Genomic DNA, 25,132 nt, shown 5'->3' with positions numbered 1-25,132 from the left:
TCTACTAGTTAGTTACTAGAGTGACTACGCAGACAGGGCCAGGTTGCCGATGATGCCATCACCAATGGAGACAGGCATACCCAGCCAGAGTTTCGCCAATACTCTGCCCCCTGAACCCAACCAATGAATGAATTGGCATCGTACGATCTATTTCACATCCATGCTCTCATAATGATACAAAGCCATTTTTCGTCAGAAGAGAAATGCATCGAGTGCCCTTTCCTACTAAAGGAAAAAAAATATACACACAACTCTTCGAATCTGAAAATTCACGAATACAACTGGTTCAAGAGCAACCACAATTATATCAGTACAGTAGCAGCTTCATATATTTACAACCACTCCCGCTTCCACGAAAAGATGAACTTTCAGTAAGTAAACCAACCACTCCTCCCAAGTGCAAGTGCATCACTGTCACCTGTCTTTCGTAACACTACAGTTTTGCCTGAATCAAAGCTTTACCAAAAAGCCTCGCCCAGTTCACGACCAATAGCTACAACAGGAGAGGAGGAAATCAAATGGAAAAGAAAGCAAGATGCAGGCATCAAGTTAATCCACATAGCGCAAGGATCAACTATCCCTTGTTATTCTTCATGACGATGATGTTGAAGTTATCCGCCCTGAAGCTCGCATCTCATCCAGAGTTGTTGCTAACCAGTCCAATCCTTCATAGAGGCCATCGCCTTTGAGAGCACAGGTTCCTTGGATATGCCATATACGGTTGGTCAGGTCATATAGACCAAGGCCCTCGCATACTTCCATCGGAGTCATCGCGCCCCTCTACACTAGCAGATACATTACATGGGTGAGCAACAATTCAGTGGCAAATAATAAAGCCATTAAGTTATCTAGTGCAGAGTCATACTATTCCAATGGTTTCATAAGTGAATGCACAATGCCAACAAAATTTAGCATCATCATACCATAAGCATGGAAACATGCCAACAATTAATTCATCATCTGCAAACTCAACAAAAGATAGAAGTGCATCAACCATGAATGGCAGCAATCTCCCATAGTGACAAGGGCGATGGGAAACACAAGTTACATGGACGTGAACTTCAATAACAAATGATTTTTTTCATGTACTACCCAGATGATGACTTTACATATACAGGAAACAATTATATATTGGAAAAAGGTAATATAGTCATCTGAACAAGCTAGATGATGTTAAAGTAGCTGCCATAAGAAATACAGGTTTTGGAAAAAGAAAAAGAGACAAGTTGAGCATACCATGTCTTGCTTGTTAGCAAACACCAATAGAACACTATTAAGCATAAAAGGGTCATTAATAATGGCCTGAAAGACAGATTACCACACAGTAAGTTAGAGCAACAAGGCAACAAATGTCAGTGCAGAAGCAAACACTTGCTGCCTCATAATAAATTATTTATACATATATGTAAACCTGAAATTCAGCTCTGGCTCTCCCAATCCTCTCTCTATCCAGGGAATCAACTACGTAGATCTGCGAGTTAACAAAAGAAGAGAGGAATTTACAACGCAAGAAAAGTGTTTCTGAAACCAAAATGTGCGTGCTAATTAAATAAAGCAACGTGGATCTGTAACATAAAAGGTCCTTGTAGGCAATCTTGAGCAAAAGATTATTAGGAGCTGTAATGCTATTTGGCATAGCAATTGTTGCTCTTGGTGGGATTGATGTGGTTTTTGATAAGCAAGAGAAATAAAGTCGCAATATGAATTGCTTGTTCAAAGGAGGTACGTTATGTGTAAGAAATGTTTCCCTATGCCGCTGGATAAAAGAAGAGGGGAAAAAAAAGAGTGACCAGAGCATCGGTGTTGTTGAAGTAGTGCCTCCATAAGGGCCTCAATTTTTCCTGGCCACCAACATCCCACACAGTGAACACCACATTCTTGTATTGAACTTTCTCCACGTTGAAGCCTGCATGATGATGATGATGATGATGATGATGTTAGGTTGGGTTTGGATTTGGCTCAAAACAAAATAAAAGATTCGATGAGGCGGAGGGAGGGAGGGAGGGAGGGATGAGAGTGAACCTACCTATAGTGGGGACGGTGGAGAGAACTTCGCCGATGTGCAGCTTATAGAGTATGGTGGTCTTCCCCGCGGCATCTAGCCCAAGCATCACCACCTGCCAGCCAAAACCACCATCATCCATGATCCGTCCAAAACCCAATCTGAGACGAGACGGACAAAAGTGGAAAAGCTTGGGGGTACCCGCATCTCCTTGTTGCCGAAGAAGGCGTCGAAGAGCTTGCGGAAGGCCTGCCCCATCCCTTCTTCGCCGATCGTAGCGGCCGGATCTAGAAGCTTCCAGAAGATTCCGCGGCGAGCGAGGAGGAGGAGTCGGGTACTCGGCTGGAGCCTGGAGCGGAGCCAAAGCCAAGGGAGCCAGGGGGGAGACACGAGAGAGGAGACGACCTACCTGCCCTGCCCGTCGTGGATTCCAGATGCCGAGCCGAATAATCTGGGCCGTCCGATCTGTGCGGGGCCCACCTCTAGTTGAGTGCATTACCTTTCCCTTTTTTATTCATTTCATATACTTTGAAATCAACTTTCTAGTAATATTCATCCATTGGGCCTAGAGGTGGCAAGTGGCAACGGCTTGCAATTTGTAGTGTGTAAAGTAGTACCGTAAAGCGCTTTGTTACGTGAATTACTTAAAAAGGTTTTTAATATTTTTTCAACAATTAAGCTAGAAGCAAAAGAGCAAAATGAAATTAAGGAAATGTCATAGTTCATCAATACTAATCGTGAAAAAGACAAATGATATCCATGCTTCGAATGCAGAATATATTGATAAATATATATTAAGTATTATAGATATGATAGATATATATGTTAAAATATTGTGGCTTGTGGAAAAGATGTGAAGGATGAAGATTGAATATGTTTGCATTTCGGTTTGTAGAATTCAATAAATCGTAGATGAGGTTGCATGCTTGAATGAGGTTTGATATGTAATTATTGCTAGTGGATGATGATATGGTATGGTTACATATTAAGTTTTAGACTTAGTGGGTTGTAATTTTATAGATGGTATAGATTATATGACTAATGTACTACTAACATGTTAAGAACATCAAAAATTGATAATGTGTATAGTACTGCTGCAAATTAGTACACAAGTTATATGTGCATAGTAGTACTGACATGATAAGAGGTGCATCGTAATACTTAATTAGTGTGTTCAATAATTATTTGTCGATTTTCTTAAAAAACCATTATTTGTTGACTAAATATGTCTTTCACCATCTTTGTGCCTTTGGAGGTTCATGGCTTGCACCAATTTGATTGATATCATTTTTTTATTTATATGGGCTTTAATCCCGTGACTATGTAACCCTTTTTAATTGGTAAATAGAGAATCGATCATTGTACAATGCTTAGCAAGTGATTCGGTTACCCCGTAGCAACGCGCGAGGGTATGTGATGAGGATGTTACTAGCTCAGATATAACCATACTTATATTACACATCAACAATCTAAAAGTGCATATATTTTATATAAGGTTTACTTATTATATGTTTGAACAAATGTTACTATATCATGAGTTTTATATCTTCTCATATGCAGTCGGAATTGAACCTGGATACGAAAATATAATCGAATATTATCAAGGAAAGTTTTCTCCATAGACTTAATGTGACACCCAAAAGTTTCCACTATAAAATAATATGGTATTGCATAAATATAGAGCAAATACGGTAACAAATATTTATCAAAATATGAAGAAATCTAACCTAGCTTCTCAAATCAACGAAAAGATATAGCTCAATATTTTTCTAATAAAACAGTAAAATGATATTTCTAATTTTTTTATCAATTAATAATAATAGAACTAATTATACACTTTACTTTTCTGGAGATTACAGTAAGCAAAACTACATTCATATATAACTATAACCAGTATGGAATGGCTTTAAAAAGACAAAAAAAAAAGTCATTAGGCAAAAGAAAAACAGTTCTAGAGCATTGGGCTAGAAAAAAAATCCCATTCAACTGATCACATCAAATATATAATTATGTACATCTAGAATAGATAAGGCTAAAGATTGTATCCTATATATGATAAATATATATATATTTTCCAATTCCCATAAGAAAATCCGAGTTCGTTTCAGGAATGCTTCTGTCCGATTCCTATTTCGACAGACAGTGATCTAACCGTATTCGTTTCCATTTTTGATTCGAAGAAAAAAAAATGGGAATATGTTTGTTTGAAAAAATTTATGCCCGACACTTTTCATTTTCAAAAGCAGGTGAAATTTTCCAAACAGTTTTCATCACTACCCCTAACCCTCAAAATCGTAGTCTTGGTGCCACCAGCCCACCACGCGACGCGATGGCCGTTGTCTTGACTTGCTCGCGCTCGCTCTCCGGCCTCGACCCTCCTGGCCTGGCCTCCCCTCGTCAAGGTCACTTGCTCGTCGCCAGCAAGAGGTACAATGCAGGAGGTGGGGGCTTCATGCCGTTGGATGGATCCCGCGATTGGTGCGGTGTTTTCGACGGTACTGTATAGGGCGATTTGCGATTCCTCCGCGATGGCAGGATCCCCTTACATTGAATCTGACTCGAGAGCGTGTCCAGTGCCTGGAGCCCATGATACAGTTTTAGCCCTCCGATCCATCAGTCATATGCTGTGGATAGGCAAAAAGAAAAAAAAATAGTATGAATTAAACACACAGCTACACAAATGCTTATGGATTCACAGGAAAAAAATTGCTAACGTGATGGAAAAAGAAACAAAAATTAACAACAAAGCTACGCACTGCTTGTGCATTTTCACGGAAAAAATACAAATGCTAATGTGATGAAAAAAGAAATGAACACATCCATGCATGTGCTGGTACTGTGCGTCGCGGTATCTGAATGGACTAGATGGGGCATCAGGGGATGGGGGTGGAGGGGAAATTCCTAAACATACCTGATGGACTCCCTTGGACATTCGTCGGCCGGATACTCAACGAGACCGGACGGTGCGCCGATTCCGCCGACGGAAGATGCAATGGAGATGCGGGGCGGCAGCCGCTACAGCTTCCAGGAGGATGCGGGTAGTGCGCGGGGCCGGTGAGGCGGGGGACGGCGCCGGCGGGCGGCTGGCGACCGGCGGCGGTGGGTGTGGGTTCGGTCATGGTGGCTCAGACGATGGAGAGAGATGGAAACTGGAAAGGGATAGAATGTATCGAACGGATATGTGGCGGAGGATACAAGGGGTCGTACTCCGTACACACGAGCTGGTCCCGCGTACTACCCTTCCACAGGGAGTCTGGGAATCTTACGGTGGGCCAGGCTGTATTTGAGCGAGCGATAAAAAAAAAACAAATACCATGCTAGCCCATACATATACTATCTGATACCGTAAAAGTGTGCACGAATCTTCAAGCCATCGTGTGGTTGCCAGCCTAGGTGCCGCAGCACCTAGGTGCTAAAAGGACTTTCCTGTACAATGCAATGCTGCCCTGGTCGTATATCTATTGGGCTTGGGCTTCTCTGTTTCTGCCCAAAAGCTACCAATTCGATCATATGCAGAAAAGTTTGTCGTCAGTTCAATTCCCTGGATTCCGATGTTAAATTCAGAAGCAAAGTATAGGCTATAAAGATACAAGATGCACTGCTGCAGACTATATAGATGGATCCATCTTACAGATGAGATGAGATATGCGTGCGTATATATGGTATGTCTATGATGATGATGGATGAACAATTAATGGTGGAGGAAGAAGGAGATGATTAAGCTATAGTGGTAGTGGCTAGGGATGAGAAGAAGAATGTGGTGGCGAGGGCTTCTTGGACTTGTAGCGGGCGGCGAGCAGCAGGTAGAGGGCGAGGTTGGCGAGGCTGATGAGGGCCCAGAGCCAGAAGTAGTAGTCGAGGTGGGCCGTGTCCAGGTCCGGCGCCAGCCAGCCGCCGGAGCCGTCGCTCCTCTTGGTGACCGCCGCCACGATGGTGACGACGAGCGAGTTGACGTAGAAGCCGAGGGAGAGGGCGAGGAAGGAGAAGGCGGAGCAGATGCTGCGCATGGACCCGGGCGCCTCGCCGTAGAAGAACTCCAGCTGCGCGATGCCGCTGAACACGTCGGATCCAGCCAGCACCACGAACTGTGGCACCTGCCACAAGATGCTCATCGACCGCTTCTCCCCTCGCAGCCTCCGCCTCTCCACCAGAGCAGCCGTCGCCATGGCCACCACCACCAGCACACGCCCCACGCCCATCCGCTGCAGCTGCGTCAGACCACCCGAGCGCCACCACCTCCTCGCCACCGGCATCACCACCACGTCGTGGAGCAGCACCCACAGCAGCATGAACACCACCTCCACCGACACCAGCGACGCCACCGGCACCCGGAACCTCCCCCCGAACACCCTCGTGTCCATGGCCATCCCCTGCTGGATGAAGGTGGTGGTCATCTGCCCCAGCGACGCCGCGTACAGCACGCACGTCACCCAGATGGGCACTATTCGCGCCAGCACCTTCACGCGCTCCACCTCGCTCACCGTGCACACCTCCCACACGCCGCCCCCGTCCACCCTCACGGCGGCCTTGTCCAGCCACCGTAACCCCTCGGTGTGCGCCAGCTTCTCATCATCGCCGCCGTTCTTGCTCTTGTCGTCGTCGACTTCGTACAGGCCATCGCCGTCGGCGTCGGGAGGCAGCGTCCGGGTCCTGTTCCTGAAGGCGGCCACCAGCACCCTGAGGATGGCCTTGATGGGGGTGTCCCCCGTGGGGAGGCGCACCCTGTAGCAGGGCGTGGCTGCCAGGAACGCCGCCGACGCGATGAGCAGGCAGAGCGTGGCGATGCCGAAGCCCAGCGCCCACGACACGTTCTGCTCCACCCACGACACAAGCGTCCCGGCCACGAAGATGCCGAGGTTGATGGCGCCGAAGAACCAGCTGAAGAAGGATTGCTTCGTCTTCTCCGGGGCCGGGGCGCCCTCCTGATCAGTGTCGTGGTCGTCGCGCTCGTACTGCTCTGCCCCGAAGGGGAGCAGCGCAGACTTGACGCCGCCTGTTCCGATGGAGGTGAGGTAGAGCGCGAGGAAGAAGACGGAGAACTGGGTCCCGGTGGCCGGTGAGCATGGGACGCCGGTGCACGGCGCCGGGCGCAGGGAGGGGACAGCGGCGGAGACGGTGAGGAGCACAAGGCCCTGCACAATGCCCGCCCTGGTACGTTATCCATCTCCATGCTGCATGTATGGATCGGATCGAGTATGAAAGAGCGAATGACTTACGGCGAGGTAGAAGAGGAGGGAGGCGAGGATGGTCCTGTACTTTCCCCAGTAGGAGTCGGCGAGGAAAGCCCCGATGACGGGGACGATGAAGGTGGTGCCATTCCAGGTGTCGACATGGGCGGCGTTGAAGGCGAGGGTGCCGTGAAGGACGGTGGCCAGGTACACCACCAGGTTCAGCGCCACGCCGGAGAAGGCGATGCTCTCCAGCAGCTCGAACCCCAGGATGGTGGCCGGCCCAAGCTTCCACTTCCACCTCTTCTTCTTCTTCTCATCCCTGCCCCTGCTACCACTTGGTGGACTACCCATCATATTATTCATGCTCATGCCGCCCGCCCCGGATCTATCCCCTACCACCACCTTTCTAGCTAGTATCTCATTTCACGATACGAGGCAGCGAGGTCGTAGGCTCGTAGCTACCAATATATGGATTCTGTACTAATCCTCAGCTGCTCCTGCTCGATCGTATATCATCATCAACAACAACTGTCCGGTTTAATTAGTTTGATTCGATATCATCATCTTCTTCACCATCATCATACATATCGATATATATATATACACTCGTCTCCAGACTCCAGTACTAGTATATATGCGCGCGCGCGATGACAAAGTCAAAGCACCGCGCTGGCTAGCTGGAGAAAACTGTCTATCGTCTTAATCTGTCAGGACATGAACCTGATTGAGAATGGAAAGCCGATATCTAACTCAACTAATCACAAAAATGCTAGCTCGTGAATGATAACAATAAATAGTAATTCTTTTAGCCCGCGCACCATTTTAACCTATTAAGAGATTTAAAACATGGCGATGAGCTCCTTTTTACGCTAATTTATGTCACGTCGAACATGTTTTCAGTATCAACTAGAGTGGCGTTGAGAAATTTTAGCTGAACGCCATCGGGATTGACGGCGTTTGGAATTAGTTTTTGACATAGTTTATTTTTAAAAAACGGTCAATTTATCAAAATTACGGTAGTCATAACTAACCGATACGTGTATGTGAAGAATTAAGAGAAGCAGCCACAACCATCCATGTATCCAGCTTGCCAACCACCACCTCCGTTACATTTTTGGATAAAGATCACCTCCAGTACATGCATATACATGTGCAACGATACAAGATAGCATAGCAAAGCAACTACTACTCCACACCCACACAGTGGTCAATTCATGGTGGTAGTTGAGCGATCCATCCATCTTGCCATCCCAGCTGCAGCTGCAGCTAACTTGGTTAATTTGCCTTTGCGTGGCTAGATTGCTTCCCTTCAATTCAAGCTATCTATCTATCTATGTATTGTATATAGCAGCAACCTAACAACCCAAAATGCATTTCGATCGAACCAATTTGGCAGCATGGCACTGGCATGCGGCTTAATTCAATTACCAGCAGCTGCTACCACCTGAAACTATGAACAACCCTTTCCCTTTCAGACTGAATAATCGCGTCCAACTCCCAGAGAAATTAAGCTGGCCTACAGCTGACTATATTTATCTACAATTAATCCTACTTGTAAAATAAATAATACTACGTCTACTGCTCTGTTTTAAGTCATGGGGTAAGACTTGTAGTTTAAGATCGAATACCACTAGTATTAGTATACGATGATAGTTAGTCAGGCACGTTGGATTCGGCCAGCAGCCAAGCATCAGGCCAATAGCAATATACTCCATAGTACTCCAGTAGTGTATACACACAGACGACGACCCAACTGCACTCAGTCAGTCAGTAGATTAATTGATTGATCGATCCATTTGATTAGATTAATGAGGGCAGCACCGTTCGCTAGGCTCGATCGATCGACTAAAACTAATCACAGGCAAGGCAAAGCACCCAACTTAATTTGTCGTTAGGACTTCTTTTCTCCAACGATCTATTCTGACTTCCTACTGGAGTAGGACTATACATCAAAAATAAATTTGCATTGGCCGCTTAATTACATTACTAGTGGTAGTTAATTATAATAATTAAATTGCTTCTCTGAAGTCTGGAACTAGAAACCTCAATATTATTCAGGGGAGAGACCATGTGAGCCACGTGAAGTGCAAACGTACTCTCTACTGTAATCACCTGCTTAGCTGCCTACCAAAATATCTCTTAGTCAACTGGAACTGCTGGAATTGAATGGATTAAAAAAAATTGCACGTCACATGCACTAGTTGGGATTGAATCTCTACCTCTAAAATTGATAGAAGTTCATATGTCCGTGTCGAGCTTGCTTCCGTACGTGTGGACCGTGTGAAAATGGCATAACGGAGAACCCAAATTCATAGTGGCTATGTTCGGCAGCCATATAAGCTACAGCTACTGCATCATAAATTCACTGTAAACTAGAGCAATTCTTAACTACTTCCTCCGTTCGATTTTAATTTTTTATTTGTACTGTTTGATCACTTATCTTATTTAAAAAATTTGTGTAAATATAAAAAACGAAAAGTTATGCTTAAAGTATTTTGGATAATAAAGTAAGCCACAAATAAAATAAATAAAAATTTTAAATTTTTTTTAATAAGACGAGTAGTCAAATAGTGCAAGCAAAAAGTTAAAATCCCTTATATTATACTTCCTTCGTTTCACAATGTAAGTCATTCTAGCATTTCCCACATTCATATTGATGCTAATGAATGATTCATTAGCATCAATATGAATGTGGGAAATGCTAGAATGACTTACATTGTGAAACGGAGGAAGTAGTACAGAGGGAGTACTACTGTTGCAGCTGCAAAAATACCAGCCGAACACAAAAGTGTTTCTACCTAGAATTTTTGTAGATATGCTCTCACCTCCCTCCGCCCGTTGCCTCTTTCGCCATTGCAGCAGCCGGCGCGCGTGAATCCATGCAGCTAGCAACGGTGTGAGATCCCGTACGGCGCAGGGATGGCGATGGCACGAATCCAGCAAGGAGATGGTAGCCACGTTTGCGTATGGAGAACCCAACTGCTGGTTGAATCCTCGCATACTAATACTAGTGGTATTCATAAACTTCAAGTCTTATTACTACTCCATGACTTAAAACAGATCGAGATTCGAGCAGTACCCAAATCCATGGGGCTCAAATCTGATTTGAGGGAGTTGGGCATGGCAGCAACTAGTAGTTGGATTCTACCACATTCAATCCAACTATAGCCAAAGTTCAATCCATGCCCTTCTACCGCGAAACTAGATATAGAGGATCCCTTATTCCATGAAACCAGATATAGAGTGTCCCTCAATTATTAAAACTAGATCAATTTAGGTTCCTAGGCGGTTGTGATGGTGGTTTTGTCATGCGTGACGTCAATGTTGGCATTTCAATTAGAATAAATAAATAAATGAAATATGCAGACCTCACATATCATTGGCATCTACTTCCTCTGCCCTCTCTCTCTCATATCCTCTTATTTCTCTCTCCATCGGTGGGGGATGGGCATGAGATAAAGCGTTCTCCGTCAACGGGAGCACCATGCCAGAGCATGCTCTCGATGACAGCCATGATGTTGACCAGGGCAAGGAACAACGAGCGTGCGGATAGCCTACTGGAGCCCATTGAGCTCACCATTTTGATCACCAATGCCGCCCAAGCCACACTGCCCATTGAGCTCACCATTTTGGTAATGCTGCACCCCTTCAACACCGGGTTGCACTCGTCCCATGCTCCTTCACCACCAGGAGTGCCTTGAGCAAGAAGGGGGTGGAGGAGGGTGTTGTGATTCAGTCAGCGGCGTATGCCGCACAAAGAAGGCTGCATGTTCACAGCCTAGGAGGACCTAGTGTCCCAGACCATCGAGCGAAGGAAGGCGACTATGGTCTTATACACCTCGATGGTTGTCGTTGTGCCGCCCACGACGAGAAGGCTACAAGAAGGCACCGGTGCTAGTGAGAGGTGGTAAGAAGGGCTCTTGCAAGTGGGGGACATTGTAACAACCGGCCCTCTAGAACCTCGTAGCGCAACACATCCGACGGGTGGGCACACTTACACATACCACCTCACTTATTCTTTCATCCTTGCTTTGTGTAAAAGGGTTAACCCGAGAGTGATATGGTTGGAGTGTCATGCCTTTATAAATTGGTTTCACCCTTGCTAAACTAGTATTGTGGTACTAAAGATACGCACACAACTCTCATGGGCTACGTAGGTCACATCCTAATTAGCGTATGACATGCCATGACATGTGCCTCACGCGCCATATGCCCACACATTGATTCATACGCACAATCACGAGGGTCGGCTACGCAGACAGTTCTCATGGGCCACATAGGCCACATCCTAATTGGCGTATGACATGACATGTGCCTCACACAGAGCCCACACGTGTCATGTGCCATGAGCCCGCACATTGATTCATACGCGCAACCACGAGGGTCAGCTCTGATACCATTTGTAACAACCCACCCTCCAAAACTGCAGAGCCCAATGGGTCGGCCCACTTACATATATTATCCCACTTACACTTTCGTCCTCGCTTCATGTAAAAAAGTTACTCGGGAGTGATATGGTTTGAGGGTTAGGCTAACCCACCCTCCAAAACTGCAGAGCCCAATGGGTTGGCCCACTTACATATATTATCCCACTTACACTTTCGTCCTCGCTTCATGTAAAAAAGTTACTCGGGAGTGATATGGTTTGAGGGTTAGGCTCTTATAAGTTAGTTTTACCCATGCTAAACTAGCACTGTGATACTAAACATGCACATGCAGCTATCATGGGCCATACATGCCACATTCTAATTGGCCCGAGATGTCACAAACATCCACAATGATGTGCTAGAGCGTGTCCTGGACAGTCGCACACCGCACCAGGAGCTTGAGCTTGACTAGAGTACACCGTCGTGCAAACCTGCTCCTCCGCATGCCACCACCCTCGCTAATGTAGTGAGCCTGAACTCCGCCAATGACGATGTCAATGCTCGTAGATCCAACAAGGGCGCATGGGATGAGACGCGCGGAGGCACGCAGGGTGATGAGATAACTATCGTTGCCCGCGTGCATCCAAATCCCCATGTCGTTCCGCCACCACTGACAGCGGCGGTCGAGCTTGGGCACAACCACCCTTCTCATTGCCTGTGGTAGCGCACGGGGACTTGGTAGTGTCAATTGGACTTCACCATCTTCTTGCTCCATGGGGAGGGGGTGCGTTGTCACCTTCATGTCCATTGCTGCGGCCGTGCAACTCCCCATCCTTCCTCCTCACTCCCGCCTTTCGATCTTGCTCGTCGATGGGCACGAGCAGGATCTCCGGCGGCGCGGGCGGCAGCGGCATCGTGTTCACCGTCGCCAACTGTGTCTAGGGAGGGAGAGGAGGGAAGGGGAAGACCACATAGCTTGCACCCGCCGTTCTTTGAGCTCGTTGCCCTTCATCACTGCCCACCTTTAGTAGTGAGAAAGCGGAAGTGGCGGTGGCTGATCAGTGAGGGAGCATGAGGAGGGAAGGGGAATGTTGGGAGAGAGAGGGGGAAGAAGTGCCGCCCGCCAGGGCAGATAGAGAGGTGAGAGTGAAGTGGGGGAAGTAGGACCCACTGACAAGCATTTTGTTTATTTTTTTAATTTTGCTTATAATGACACTTCAACACCGCACGAGACAAGGGCTAAGTCAAACCAACTAACCATGTAGGTATCCACCAACCAATCCAAACCGTTTTTGGATCTTGTCTGCACTAGTTTTAGGATTTGAGAGACGTGTTATATCTGGTACTATGGTACCAGGACGTGATTCAAACTCTACGTCAAGACAAGGGATCCTAAGTGAACTTATTCCTTGATTTGCAGGTGGGATTGGGAAGAGGATATTTTCCTTTCCAGTGGGTTAGGTTGGGCAGCGGAATGATAATAGGCTTTTGGCCCATATTCCATTCCACTTTTTTAAAAAATTCCTCATGCATTTGGGCTGTTAAATTTCTGTCCTTTTCTTTTGTGAGGGTAAGAGAGACTTATTGATTGAACATAAGGAGCATTACAATCTTCAAGCAATAGATGTTGATACCGTCCAGAGTCGACTCCAGCTAGCCAAACAGCACTACTACGGCAGCGTATAGCATGTTGAGCTAGCTCATGTGATACCTTTGTTTATTATTTTGTTCTTCTGTTTACCTTGGCGATACAGACTCCACCAAATAATATGTGACCAAAATTACAAGACTGATCCATACTAGTGCCAGAAGAAACCGAATTTGCAGTTTGTGTGGAAATCCTGTCCTTAGCTTATTAGGTGAAGGAAGTACCAACTAGCAAGGAGCAAGTAATTGTCAGGGAGTGTGATCCTGAAGAAGACAAGGACAAGAGAAGGGAGCCAAGTATTGAGAAGGCAGAAGAAGCAGGAAGACAAGCTGAAGACTTGGGCCATCATCCAGCTCGTCTGAGGAGGCCCAATACCAAGGTCCAAGGCCCAGACTGGGTTGCGTGAGTCACTTGCTCGCCTGTGAGCTGGCGTGATGTTGGTGTTAGTTAAATACTATTCTGTAAACTGAATTAAGACATTGAATTGGCAACTGGAGGCGTAGGCGGCGGTGGCTCGATCCTGTTGGATCTGAGAGGAAACTATCATAGTGTTGCCAAATTGTGTGTGTGCTTGAGTGAATCCTTGTGAGCCCTAACAATCTGGTATCAGAGCCCTTCCGTGCTGCATTTCCTCTTGATTTGGCTGTAAATTTTTCTCCAGAGCGAGGTGGGATTCGGCTGCTTCGGCGGTGAGAAATCCACAAAAGTTTCGGCTCCCTCAATCTGGTTGGCTAAATTCGGAGAGCAAGCGAGGGATTACGGTCCAAAACTAGCCATGGATCTAGACGCCAAGTTCGATCTCTTGTTCAAGACCATTGCTGACAACGAGAAGAAGAGGATGAAGACGGAGGAGCGTACCAGGGCGGACTACTTGGAGTTGAAGAAGACAGTCAAGGGCCGCATACCGGCGGTGGAGAAGAAGGTGGAAGAACTAGGTGAGTCGCTGCAGTCCCTGAGCACCAAGGTCGAGCAGCTGGAAGGCAACACGATGCGGCAAGTCAAGTTTGAACCATTCTCTGCTGCAAGTGCTTCGAGTGTTCAAGGAGGAGCTAAGGAGGAGCAGTTCGGAGGTGCTGCGGGAATGTTTACTCCTAATGGTACGCCTGAGAAATTTTCCCCTTCCCCTATTCCTTTCAATTGCGATTCGGCATCACCCACTTTTGGTAGCGGAATGGGGACAATGAATCTAAGTAGTGCTATTCCTCCTATGACTTGCCCTCAATTTACTAGTGATAACCCCCAAATGTGGAAGTCAAACTGTGAACAATATTTTGATGTCTATGGAATATTGCCAGTTCACTGGGTTAAGATTGCAACACTCAATTTTTCTGGTAATGCTGCCTTTTGGTTTCAATCTGTTAGAAATCAGATGAGTGGGATTTCTTGTTTGTCTTTGTGTGATTTGGTATGCTCCAGATGTTTTAAGGATAGGCAGCAAGCTCTTATCAGACAATGGTTCCATATTAAGCAAGAGGGCAGTGTTTCAGAGTATGTGGAAAAATTTGATAGTCTGATGCATCAGTTGCTAGCTTATGACAACTCCCTGTTGCCTGTTTACTTTGTGACTAAGTTTATTGAAGGGCTTAGAAGTGACATCAAAATGGTAGTTTTGGTTCAAAGGCCACAAGATTTGGATTCAGCCTGCTCAGTCGCACTACTTCAAGAAGAGGCTATGGAAGGTGTTAAGTTCCAGGGCTACAAGAGACCAAACAATTCAGTTATGATTAGAAACAACTCACCAGCCCCGATAGTTGGACAGGCCTCCACACCCCAGAAAATCTTCTCTCCTCAAATTACTGAAGATAGAAGGGGCGCTGAAGCTGCAAGAGCAAGAGATGACAGACTGTCAGCTCTGAAATCCTATCGCAGGTCTAAAGGGCTCTGTTTCACCTGTGGTGAAAAATGGGGTAAGGATCATAAATGTGCCACAGCAGTGCAATTACATGTTGTGCAGGAGCTTCTTGATATTTTACACTCAAAATCTCCTACATAAATTGAATCTTCTGGTGGAGAACAAGAAATTGATGAAGTGGGAGATTTGATGTCTATTTCTCAACACGCAGTTTGGGGGACTGAATCCTCTCGTTCTATCAGACTCATCGGCTGGGTGCAGGGTACTGAATTATTGATGCTGATAGACTCTGGCAGTACTCATTCCTTTATGGATGAAACAGTTGGTTCTAAGATGGTGGGTGTTTCTCCACTCAGGAAGCCCTTGTCTGTGCAACTAGCTGATGGTGGGTCCTTGTTATGTTCCCATGAGATTGCTAATTGTAAGTGGTGGATGCAAGGGCATTCTTTCTCTAGTAATTTCAGACTCTTGAACTTGGGTGGCTATGATATCATATTGGGCATGGACTGGTTGGAGCAATTCAGTCCTATGCAGGTGGATTGGTCACAGAAATGGATGGAAATTCAAGTTAACAACCAGCCTGTCAGGTTGCAAGGTATAACTTCCCAGACTAACAGCTGCAATGCTATCTCTACTGAACAATGCTTGGGTATGGCTAGAAAGGGGTCTATTCTGTATTTGGTCCAATTGACATCTTCTGTTTCAGAAATCTGTGACACTATGCCTGAAGCAGTACAGAATTTACTTCTCAAGTTCCAGGATGTTTTTTCAGAACCTACTGAACTCCCTCCTAAGCGATATTGTGACCATAGTATTCCTCTTGTACCTGTGGCAACACCTGTTAATTTGAGGCCATACCGCTTTAATCCTGCTCTTAAGGATGAGATTGAAAAGCAAATTTCTGATATGTTGAAATCTGGAGTTATCCAGCCTAGCCACAGTGCTTTCTCATCCCCAGCTCTGTTGGTCAAGAAGAAGGATGGTACTTGGAGACTTGTCATTGACTATAGAAAATTAAATGCCATTACCATCAACGGCACTTACCCCATGCCAATCATTGATGAGCTTTTAGATGAATTATCTCAGGCTAAGTGGTTTTCTAAGTTAGACCTACGAGATGGGTATCACCAAATTAGAATGGCCCCTGGTGAGGAGTATAAGACGGCTTTCCAAACTCATATTGGACACTATGAATACACAGTAATGTCTTTTGGGCTGACGGGAGCTCCAGCTACCTTTCAAAGTGCAATGAATGATACTCTGAAAACAGTTCTCAGAAAGTTTGCTCTCATTTTCTTTGATGATATCTTGATCTACAGCCCTGATTTTGAGTCCCATCTGGATCATATTTAGCAAGTACTAGCCTTACTGTCTGAACATCAATGGAAGGTTAAATTGAGCAAGTGTTCATTTACTCAACAACAACTTACTTATCTTGGCCACACCATCAGTGCTACCAATGTCCATACTAATCAGAGCAAGATCCAGGAAGTGTTAAACTAGCCAGTACCAACCACTATCAAGAAATTAAGGGGTTTCTTGGGATTGGCCGGTTACTATCGAAATTTGTGAAGGGATTTGGTCTCATTAGTAAGCCCCTTACAAATCTTTTGAGGAAGGATGTTCCTTTTGTGTGGACCACTGCAACTGACTCAGCTTTTAACCAGCTTAAGCAGGCTCTGGTGACTGCCCCGGTCCTAGCCCTGCCTGATTTCAAGAAGGTCTTCATTGTGGAAACTGATGCTTCTGAAGCTGGTATTGGGGCTGTGTTATCACAAGACAATCATCCTATCGCTTTCATTAGTAAGGCCTTGGGTCCAAGAACAAAAGGCTTGTCTACTTATGAGAAGGAGTGCATGGCAATCCTCATGGCAGTTGATCAATGGAGGTCTTATTTGCAGTTGGGGGAGTTTATTATCCTTACTGATCATCACAGTCTTATGCACCTTTCTGACCAAAGGTTACACACACCCTGGCAACATAAAGCTTTCACTAAACTCCTTGGCCTCAATTATAAAATTTGTTACAGAAAAGGTACCAGTAATGCTGCAGCTGATGCTCTCTCTCGCAAGTTTCAGGATGATAACAGTGAATTGTATCACATTTCCAGCTCCACCCCACTCTGGTTGCAAGAAGTAACAAAAGGGTATGCTCAGGATCCCTTTTCCCTTCAATTGCTCACTGAATTATCTGTCTGTCCAACTTCCAGGAAGCATTTTTCTCTCTTTGCTGGGTTACTGAAATATAAGGGCAGAGTTTGGATTGGTAACAATGATAATTTACAGCTTCAACTCATGTCTGCACTGCATGACAGTCCCATTGGGGGACACTCTGGCTTTCCAGTTACTTATAGGAAAATCAAACAACTGTTTGCTTGGCCAAACATGAAGAAAATGGTAAAAACCTTTGTTCAGCAGTGCCAAGTTTGTCTCCAGGCCAAACCTGATAGAGCTAAGTACCCTGGCCTCCTTAAACCTCTCCCTGTTCCTGAAGGAGCTTGGCAAATTATATCCTTGGATTTCATTGAAGGATTGCCCAGGTCTGAGCATTCTGATTGCATCTTGGTTGTTGTAGACAAATTCTCTAAGTACATTCACTTCCTTCCCTTAGCTCACCCATTTTTAGCTCTATCTGTTGCTAAGCTGTTCATGAAAAATATCTTTAAGTTACATGGTCTGCCCCTGGTTATCATTTCTGATAATGTTTTTACTAGCCAACTTTGGGAACACTTGTTTGAGGGAGCTGGCACCAAGTTACATTTCAGTTCTGCATATCATCCTCAATCCGATGGTCAAACCGAAAGGTTTAACCAATGCCTAGAAATATACTTGCGTTGTTTTGTTCATTCAGTTCCTTCCAAATGGGCTGCATGGTTGCATCTCGCTGAGTATTGGTATAACACATCCTATCACTTTGCCATTCATGCTACTCCATTTGAGGTCCTTTATGGTCATCCCCCAAACCATTTTGGCATTGGTATTTCAGACTGTTCTATTCCTGAGTTGGATACATGGTTCAAGGAAAACAAGTTGATGCAGCAACTTGTACAGCAACACCTTCACCGCGCTCAGCAGCAAATGAAACACTTTGCCGACAAGAAAAGAAGTTTCAGAACTTTTGCTATTGGTGATTGGGTATACTTGAAACTTCAGCCGTATATACAGACTTCTGTGGCTGTCAGAGCTAATCACAAATTATCATTCAAGTATTTTGGGCCTTTTCAAGTGATTCAGCGTGTGGGCAGTGTGGCTTATAGACTTCAATTACCACCTCATAGTTCTATCCACCCAGTGTTCCATGTGTCCCAATTGAAGTCCGCTGTTGGATTCTCTGGTCCTGTTCAATCCAAACTGCCCACTGATACTTCTGCATTGCAGTTTCCCTTGCATATTTTGGACAGGCGTTTGGCTAAGAAAAGTAATTCAACTGTCACTCAAGTGCTAACTCAATGGTCTAATTCTCTCCCAGAGGAAGCCACTTGGGAAGATATGGAGGATCTGCGTTCCCGTTTTCCAGCTGCATTGGCTTGGGGACAAGCCAATTTTCAAGGGGAAGGGCTTGTCAGGAAGTGTGATCCTGAAGAAGACAAAGACAAGAGAAGGCAGAAGAAGCAGGAAGACAAGCTGAAGACTTGGGCCGTCGTCCAGCTCGTCTGAGGAGGCCCAATACCAAGGTCCAAGGCCCAGACTGGGTTGCGTGAGTCACTTGCTCGCATGTGAGCTGGCGTGATGTTGGTGTTAGTTAAGTACTGTTGAATTGAATTAAGACATTGAATTGGCAACTGGAGGCGTAGGCGGCAGCGGCTCGATCCTGTTGGATCTGAGAGGAAACTATCATAGTGTTGCCAAATTGTGTGTGTGCTTGAGTGAATCCTTGTGAGCCCTAACAGTAATACAATGTTCACAAGTTGGGAATATGCGTGTTTTCATAGTTTTGGTCTGCTGATGGATCTCGGTAGGATGTACGTAATTCTAGCAGAGATCTGGTTTAAAAGCTGAAAGATTTTTTTCCTGTTGCCCCTAGGGGTTGTATTTTCTCCTGCTCTATTCAATAAAAAGGCACTCTAGTGCTATTTTCCGTTAAAAAAAAGATTTTTGTTAAGAAACTGCAGAAGGTAATGCATGGATTCAGCCCTTTATTTGGTTTATTTTTTATTTGGTTTATATACGTGCTCAACGAATCAAGTGGAATAATAATACAAGAATGGTTGATTGGAATAATACAAGGCAGTGTTGGGTGGATGAGGGAGACGATCAGTGCGAGTGCGGGACGGCGAGTCTCTTGACGGTATAATTCTTGGCAAAGGCGGCGTACACCACAAAGTTGATGGCGCTGATCCCCGTCCAGAGCCAGAAATAGTAGTCCAGATGGCCGTCGTTGAGGTCGGCGGGGAGCCAGCCCTTGTTCGAGGTGGTGGTGACGACGGCGACGATGGAGACGACGAGGGAGTTGACGTAGTAGCCCAGCGAGAGCGCCAGGAAGGAGAAGGCCGAGCAGAGGCTCCGCATCGACACGGGGGCCTCCGAGTAGAAGAACTCCAGCTGAGCGATGCCGCAGAAGACGTCGGAGCAGGCCAGGATGACGAACTGCGGCAGCTGCCACGCGATGCTCAGGTTGCCGCCGTCCCTGACGCTGCGCAGCCGCCACGTCTCCAGCACGGCCGCCACCGCCAGCGCCGGCACCGCCAGCAACCGCCCCACGCCCATCCGCTGCAGCTGCGTCAGCCCCGCGGGGTTCCCGGTGTAGCGCCTGGCGATCGGGACGACGACCGTGTCCTGGAACACCACCCAGATCATCATGAAGATGACCTCGGCGGAGTTGAGGGATGCCGCCGGGACAGAGAAGGACCCGATCTTGGTGTTCATGGCATTCCCCTGCTGCACGAAGGTGGTGGCCGTCTGCCCCAAGGAAGCCGCGTACAGCACGCTGGTCACCCATATCGGCAGCATCCGCAGCAGAATCTTCACTTCCTCCACCTGCGTTACCGAACACTGCAGCCACCCTCCACCCCCACCCTCATCCTTATTTATCTCTTCCACCTCCTCAAAAACCACTGCCGCCTTATCTAACCACCTGAAATGAAACAAATATAAGTCTATATCCAAAAGTAACCTTTTACACAAATTAAGATTATCAAAATTCAGGACAAGTGACACAGCCCCCTGTCGATCATCCCATCCATTACTGTTGTTCGGTTTATCTCACTCCTTAGTTCAGTCGGCTTTTGCCTTATGAATGGGTAGTGTTTATTTTTTTTTGTACAATCTATCTACTGCGGCGATACACTGGGACGTCGCCCCCCCTTGAACTGTGTTTTTAATCTTATAAATAAAGTGATGAGTTCTCGAAAGAAAAAAAATTCAAGACAACTACAACTATATCAGCTATTTTTTAGAGGAAGAAGAACAAGAACTACCTAAGGCCAGCTTATATATATGTTCGCCTTGAATTGCAAAGCGTATATAAAGATTAAGTCACAGAAGTACCTGAAACCATCAGTATGTGCTAGTTTGACTGATTGTCCATTGCTTAAATCAGCATCATCCCCTTCATACAGGAGTGCGTTATCGGCAGGAACCTCCAGTTTTCTCTTCTTAAAAGAGGCAACAAAAACCATTACAACACTCTTGAGTGGGCTTCCACTGGGAAGCTGGACCTTGTACACTGGTGTTCCTGCCAAAATGGCAACTGTGGCAACAAGAAGGCATATTGAGGAGATGCCGAATCCGAGAGACCAAGCAACATTTTGCTGTATCCAAACGACGACAGTGCCCGAAATGAACACTCCAAGGTTGATAGCAATGAAGAACAAGCTAAAGAAAGATTGCTTCTTTTTACTCTCTTCGAGGTTTGAATCGTTGTACTGGTCAGCTCCAAAGGGGAGTAATGCTGATTTGACACCCCCGGTGCCGACCGAAATAAGGTAGAGCGCGGTGAAGAAGACAAAATACTGAAACCCTGTTGCAGGAGGACATGAGCTCCCATTGCATGGAGCAGGTTGTAGTGATGGGATGACAGCAGAGGCGGTAATTACAAGCAACCCCTGTTTGTTTGTGGACATATATAACTCAGATAGTACATACTTATATGGCATGAGCACAACACATGCAAATGCAAATGAGAGGAATTACTACTAGCTAGCTAGCTAGTATTAAACGATGCACAAAACGATACTAGTACATGGCGGATGCACTTACAATAAGATAGAAAACTGTAGAGATGGCAATGGTCTTGTACTTTCCCCAGTATGTATCAGCCAAGAAGGCTCCAAGCACCGGTGTAAGAAAAGTGGTTCCGTTCCATGTATCAACATTGGCTGCGTTAGAGGCGGTAGTTCCATGGAGGACGGTTCCAAGATAAACGACCAAGTTGAGGGAGATGCCAGCATAGGCAATGCTCTCCAAGAATTCAAAGGCTACAATGAATGAAGATGTATGAAGTATTTATATTAGGATACAACTATGGAGTCCGTGATTAGATTTAAAAAAATGCCAAATTGACAGATTTAACTAGACAGTTGTTCTGCAATCACAAGACAAGTATTCTGACAAGTGTGGAAAGGCGTTATATTCATTTTTCATAGGAGTATATGGTTAATTAATTATGTATGTGTAGATAGATCCATGCGACTGGTGGATCGAGGAGGAAGATAAATTAATTAAGAAGGGGGTGGGGGCTGGGGTTACCCTACCCAAGATAAGAGCAGGAGCCTTCCAGTTGAAGGGGGGCTTGGTATAGTGCTGATTGGATGCGGAAGCCTGCAAGCAGAGGGAGGGAGGAAGACAGTGAGTACTGATCGATACAGGGCGGTGAGAAATTGAGAATGCTCAATTTAATCCAATCCAATCCAATCCAATGGGAAATTAATCCCTTCCCTCCCCTCCCTTTCTACCGTGGAGTTGGAGTATATACTAGTACTGCCGATCATATGGAAGCAAAGAAAAGCTTAATTAGGAAGGATTTAGAATTGGGGATATATATTAGTAGTAGAAAGAGAGAACCTGGTGGTGGAGCAGCGGCAGTTGGGCATCTCCGCTCTCCATGCCCATCTTCTTCTTCTTCTTCTTCTTGCTCCTCTCCTCACCTCCTCCTCGATCTCGGATCTTCTACTACTGGAATGGAATGGTGTAATGGTGGCGAACAAGACCCCAACTCCTAGTAGCTGTATTTGTCGGCTTGCATTGTCACGGTCTCTGTCACCTCATTAACTTGCTCCCAACACCCTATAATATAAGCATTTCTAGACTCTAATACGATTTTTTTAGATATTATATTGACCAATAGTATATACTATAAAAACGAGATGTTTTAAGTAAAAAAACGTAGTTTATTTAATAATAAATTTAGTAACATCAATTTTACATGATTGATTTTTTTTATTTTTTCTATTAATAGCTAAAGTTAAAAATATTTGATTTATTAGTGTGATAAAAATACTTATATTTCGGGACGGATAGAGTAGTAAATTAATACTACTCCCTCCGTCCCAAATAAGTGCAGTTTTGCACTATTTATGTTCAACGCTTGACCGTCCGTCTTATTTGAAAATTTTTTATGATTAGTATTTTTATTGCTATTAGATAATAAAACATGAATAGTACTTTATGTGTGACTAAATATTTTTAATTTTTTCACAAATTTTTCAAATAAGACGGACGGTCAAACGTTGAACATAAATAGTGCAAAACTACACTTATTTTGAGACGGATGTAGTAGCATACAAATACAATACTCCACGGAAAATTGATGACTACTCCACTGCCACTTGCAACCTGTGAGCTGCTGTTTTGACCTCGTGGGGATTTTTATTTTCTTTTTGAATTATTTATACATATATTTATAAGGGAAAAGGATTGGTGACCCACGACAGCCACGAGAAAGCGACACAGACTGATGGGCTTAACTGGGCCCACGTCACTAGGCCGGATATCAATTGGGCTGGATGCAATATGGGCCTTCATCTCTCTCGTCGCTCGATCCCTCTTGGACTCCTCCCCTTCTCGAACAAACCCTAACAACAACAGACAAGAGAGAGGCATTGCACGATGCGGCGGTGGTGCGCCGCCGCCGGCCTCGGCCTCGGCCGCCGCCTCCTCTCCTCCTCTGTCTCCGCCCCTGCCCACCGCCCTCTTCCGGCGCACCTCATCCCCAGCCCCAGGCCATTGCCCTTCTCCTCCCGCCACCACCTCTTGACTCCTCCTCTGGGTCTCCATCCCTCCTCCCCACCGCCGATGCAATGGCAGACGCAGCAGGTGCGCCACTTCGCCGCCAAGGACAGATCGCGCGCGCCACGGACGCCCACCACCTCCAAGGTCAAGAAGTACAAGATCAAGCCCCCCTCGTACGCATCCCTCCTTCCACTCCTCTCTTCCATCATTCAATCACTATTATCAACTTCTCACTTACTACTTTTTTACTACTAGCTCCATGAAGTTTCGATTCAGAGTCATGAATGACGGCCAGGTCCGCAGGTGGAGAGCCGGCAAGCGCCACAATGCTCACCTCAAGGTACACCATCTTCCATCTTCTTCCCCCCATGCCTTTCCTGCTAGGCCTAGGACCTTATCATCTCTCTGTTGCTTGTACGTATCCAATTGTTTTCCTAGTGAAACCTAATTTTTCGATTTAATAATGATGTATCATGATTTTTCAGTTTATTACTGTTATATCATGGATGATGAATTCCCTGCTCTTTGTTACTATCTTTTTTTGCAAAACCGCATATGTCTCATCGTGGAAACATGGATTTCCCTGCCATTTTCTCTCTCTCTCTCTCTCAATATGTAGTTCACCATGATCCAACGCCAATCTATTGGTTCCGTGCCCAAGAGAGAGAGAGAGAGATATGAATATGGACCAATTCGGTAAACCTTTTAGATGTCCCGTAACTTCAGTCTCCAGAAAATCATAATGACCATCTTCTCTTCTCCCCCATGCCTTTCCTGCCACTTTAACTTCTCTCTTGAATGCCTGTTGCTTGTACCAGTGTTCAGTACCAAACTTTCGATGTATGCTGTCTAAATGGAAATTTTGATTTGTTACTGTTATATGTTGGATGGTGAACTCTCTGCTCTGTTATCTTTGCAAAACCACATATGTCTCATCATGAAAACATGGTTGCCCTGCCATTTTCTCTTCCTCGATATGATTAGTTTTACCATAGTCCAACGCCAATCTATTGGTTCCACGCCCGAGAGAGAGAGATGAATATAGTGGACCGATTCGGTAAACCTTTCAGTTGTCCCGTAACTTCGGTCTCCAAAAAGTTGTAACAAAATCTGACAACACCACTTGAGCTACCCTTCCTCCTCCTATACGCTACACAGAATCGAATCAAACTCATTTCCACATAGCCAATTGCAGAACTCATTAAACATTTTCCAAAGTTCATTGATGCATCCATGTCTTTCTTATATGATCAAAGTTACTCATAGCCACTTTAACTTCTCATTTCTACTCACTATGTTATTTAGCTGGTACTGCCGGCCAGTGCACACTGAGTTTGTATGTGATGCTATTGTTTATGTTGTTGCAGTCGAAGGAAGCGAAAAGAAGACTTCGGAAGCCTGCATTAGTGCACTTAGCTTATGCAAAAGTGATAAAGAAGCTCAACTTCTGCAGCTAGGAAATCAGGACAGACATGATGGAGTTTGGCATGCGAGACAGATTGACGAGTACTGAGTGCCAACTACTGCATTCCTCACACTGATTTGAAATGTTATTTTTTTCCCAATTGTTGTTTGATGCATTCTCATCTGGTTTTGTTTTCTGCACAATCTGGCTGATAAAGCCCACCCGTCTTGTGCTATGTACAATATTCAGCATAATAGTGGGATAACTGCTGCTGGTGAAGAAATTGGTCTTGCACACACATCGATTCTACTTAACGTCTTCATCCAAGCTTCAGGCCTACTTTTAACATGGCAATATTTCTCTGAGAGTTTAGATATGGACACTCTGGTCACACAAAGGCATAGTTGTTGTTTTCTCAGATTGCGGCCAGTAGATTTTCTGCTCGAGGGTGAATGCCGTTGATCATCGCCAGGCGATTTTGAGTTTCTGAATTCAGTTACTGATGATGATGATCACTAC

At 45.4% G+C, this 25,132-nt stretch overlaps 4 protein-coding genes across 5 annotated transcripts; 1 reads left to right on the top strand and 3 right to left on the bottom strand.

The window, feature by feature from the left end:
* Positions 1–226: 226 nt before the first annotated feature.
* On the bottom strand, positions 227–2,728 carry LOC127752529 (ADP-ribosylation factor). 2 transcript variants are annotated; one of them, XM_052277933.1, is made up of 6 exons: positions 2,204–2,584; positions 2,027–2,117; positions 1,791–1,906; positions 1,412–1,471; positions 1,237–1,302; positions 227–780 (listed from the first exon to the last, which is right to left on the bottom strand). In XM_052277933.1, exons 1-6 carry the CDS (start codon positions 2,258–2,260, stop codon positions 592–594), a joined length of 579 nt encoding a protein of 192 aa, XP_052133893.1. In that variant the 5' UTR covers positions 2,261–2,584; the 3' UTR covers positions 227–591. The 2 variants fall into 2 exon arrangements, with proteins under 2 accessions (XP_052133893.1, XP_052133894.1); XM_052277934.1 differs by having other exon boundaries at positions 635–785; positions 2,204–2,728.
* A 2,855-nt stretch (positions 2,729–5,583) lies between these two features.
* Positions 5,584–7,761, bottom strand: LOC127752518 (protein NRT1/ PTR FAMILY 8.3-like). The gene is made up of 2 exons (XM_052277921.1): positions 7,219–7,761; positions 5,584–7,134 (listed from the first exon to the last, which is right to left on the bottom strand). The coding sequence occupies exons 1-2, from the start codon at positions 7,540–7,542 to the stop codon at positions 5,740–5,742; spliced, it is 1,719 nt and encodes a 572-aa protein (XP_052133881.1). The 5' UTR covers positions 7,543–7,761; the 3' UTR covers positions 5,584–5,739.
* An 11,389-nt stretch (positions 7,762–19,150) lies between these two features.
* On the bottom strand, positions 19,151–22,212 carry LOC127752519 (protein NRT1/ PTR FAMILY 8.3-like). Its single transcript, XM_052277922.1, has 5 exons — positions 22,042–22,212; positions 21,732–21,798; positions 21,238–21,455; positions 20,527–21,083; positions 19,151–20,113 (listed from the first exon to the last, which is right to left on the bottom strand). The coding sequence occupies exons 1-5, from the start codon at positions 22,087–22,089 to the stop codon at positions 19,294–19,296; spliced, it is 1,710 nt and encodes a 569-aa protein (XP_052133882.1). The 5' UTR covers positions 22,090–22,212; the 3' UTR covers positions 19,151–19,293.
* Positions 22,213–23,035: 823 nt separating this feature from the next.
* On the top strand, positions 23,036–24,922 carry LOC127752531 (uncharacterized). The gene is made up of 3 exons (XM_052277937.1): positions 23,036–23,381; positions 23,464–23,548; positions 24,576–24,922. Exons 1-3 carry the CDS (start codon positions 23,086–23,088, stop codon positions 24,663–24,665), a joined length of 471 nt encoding a protein of 156 aa, XP_052133897.1. The 5' UTR covers positions 23,036–23,085; the 3' UTR covers positions 24,666–24,922.
* Positions 24,923–25,132: the final 210 nt, after the last annotated feature.

This window comes from Oryza glaberrima, chromosome 10, assembly GCF_000147395.1.
Source record: "Oryza glaberrima chromosome 10, OglaRS2, whole genome shotgun sequence".
Lineage (NCBI taxonomy): Eukaryota > Viridiplantae > Streptophyta > Magnoliopsida > Poales > Poaceae > Oryza > Oryza glaberrima.
Note: the sequence above shows the minus strand (reverse complement) of the source record. Positions and strands in the feature narration are given on the sequence as shown.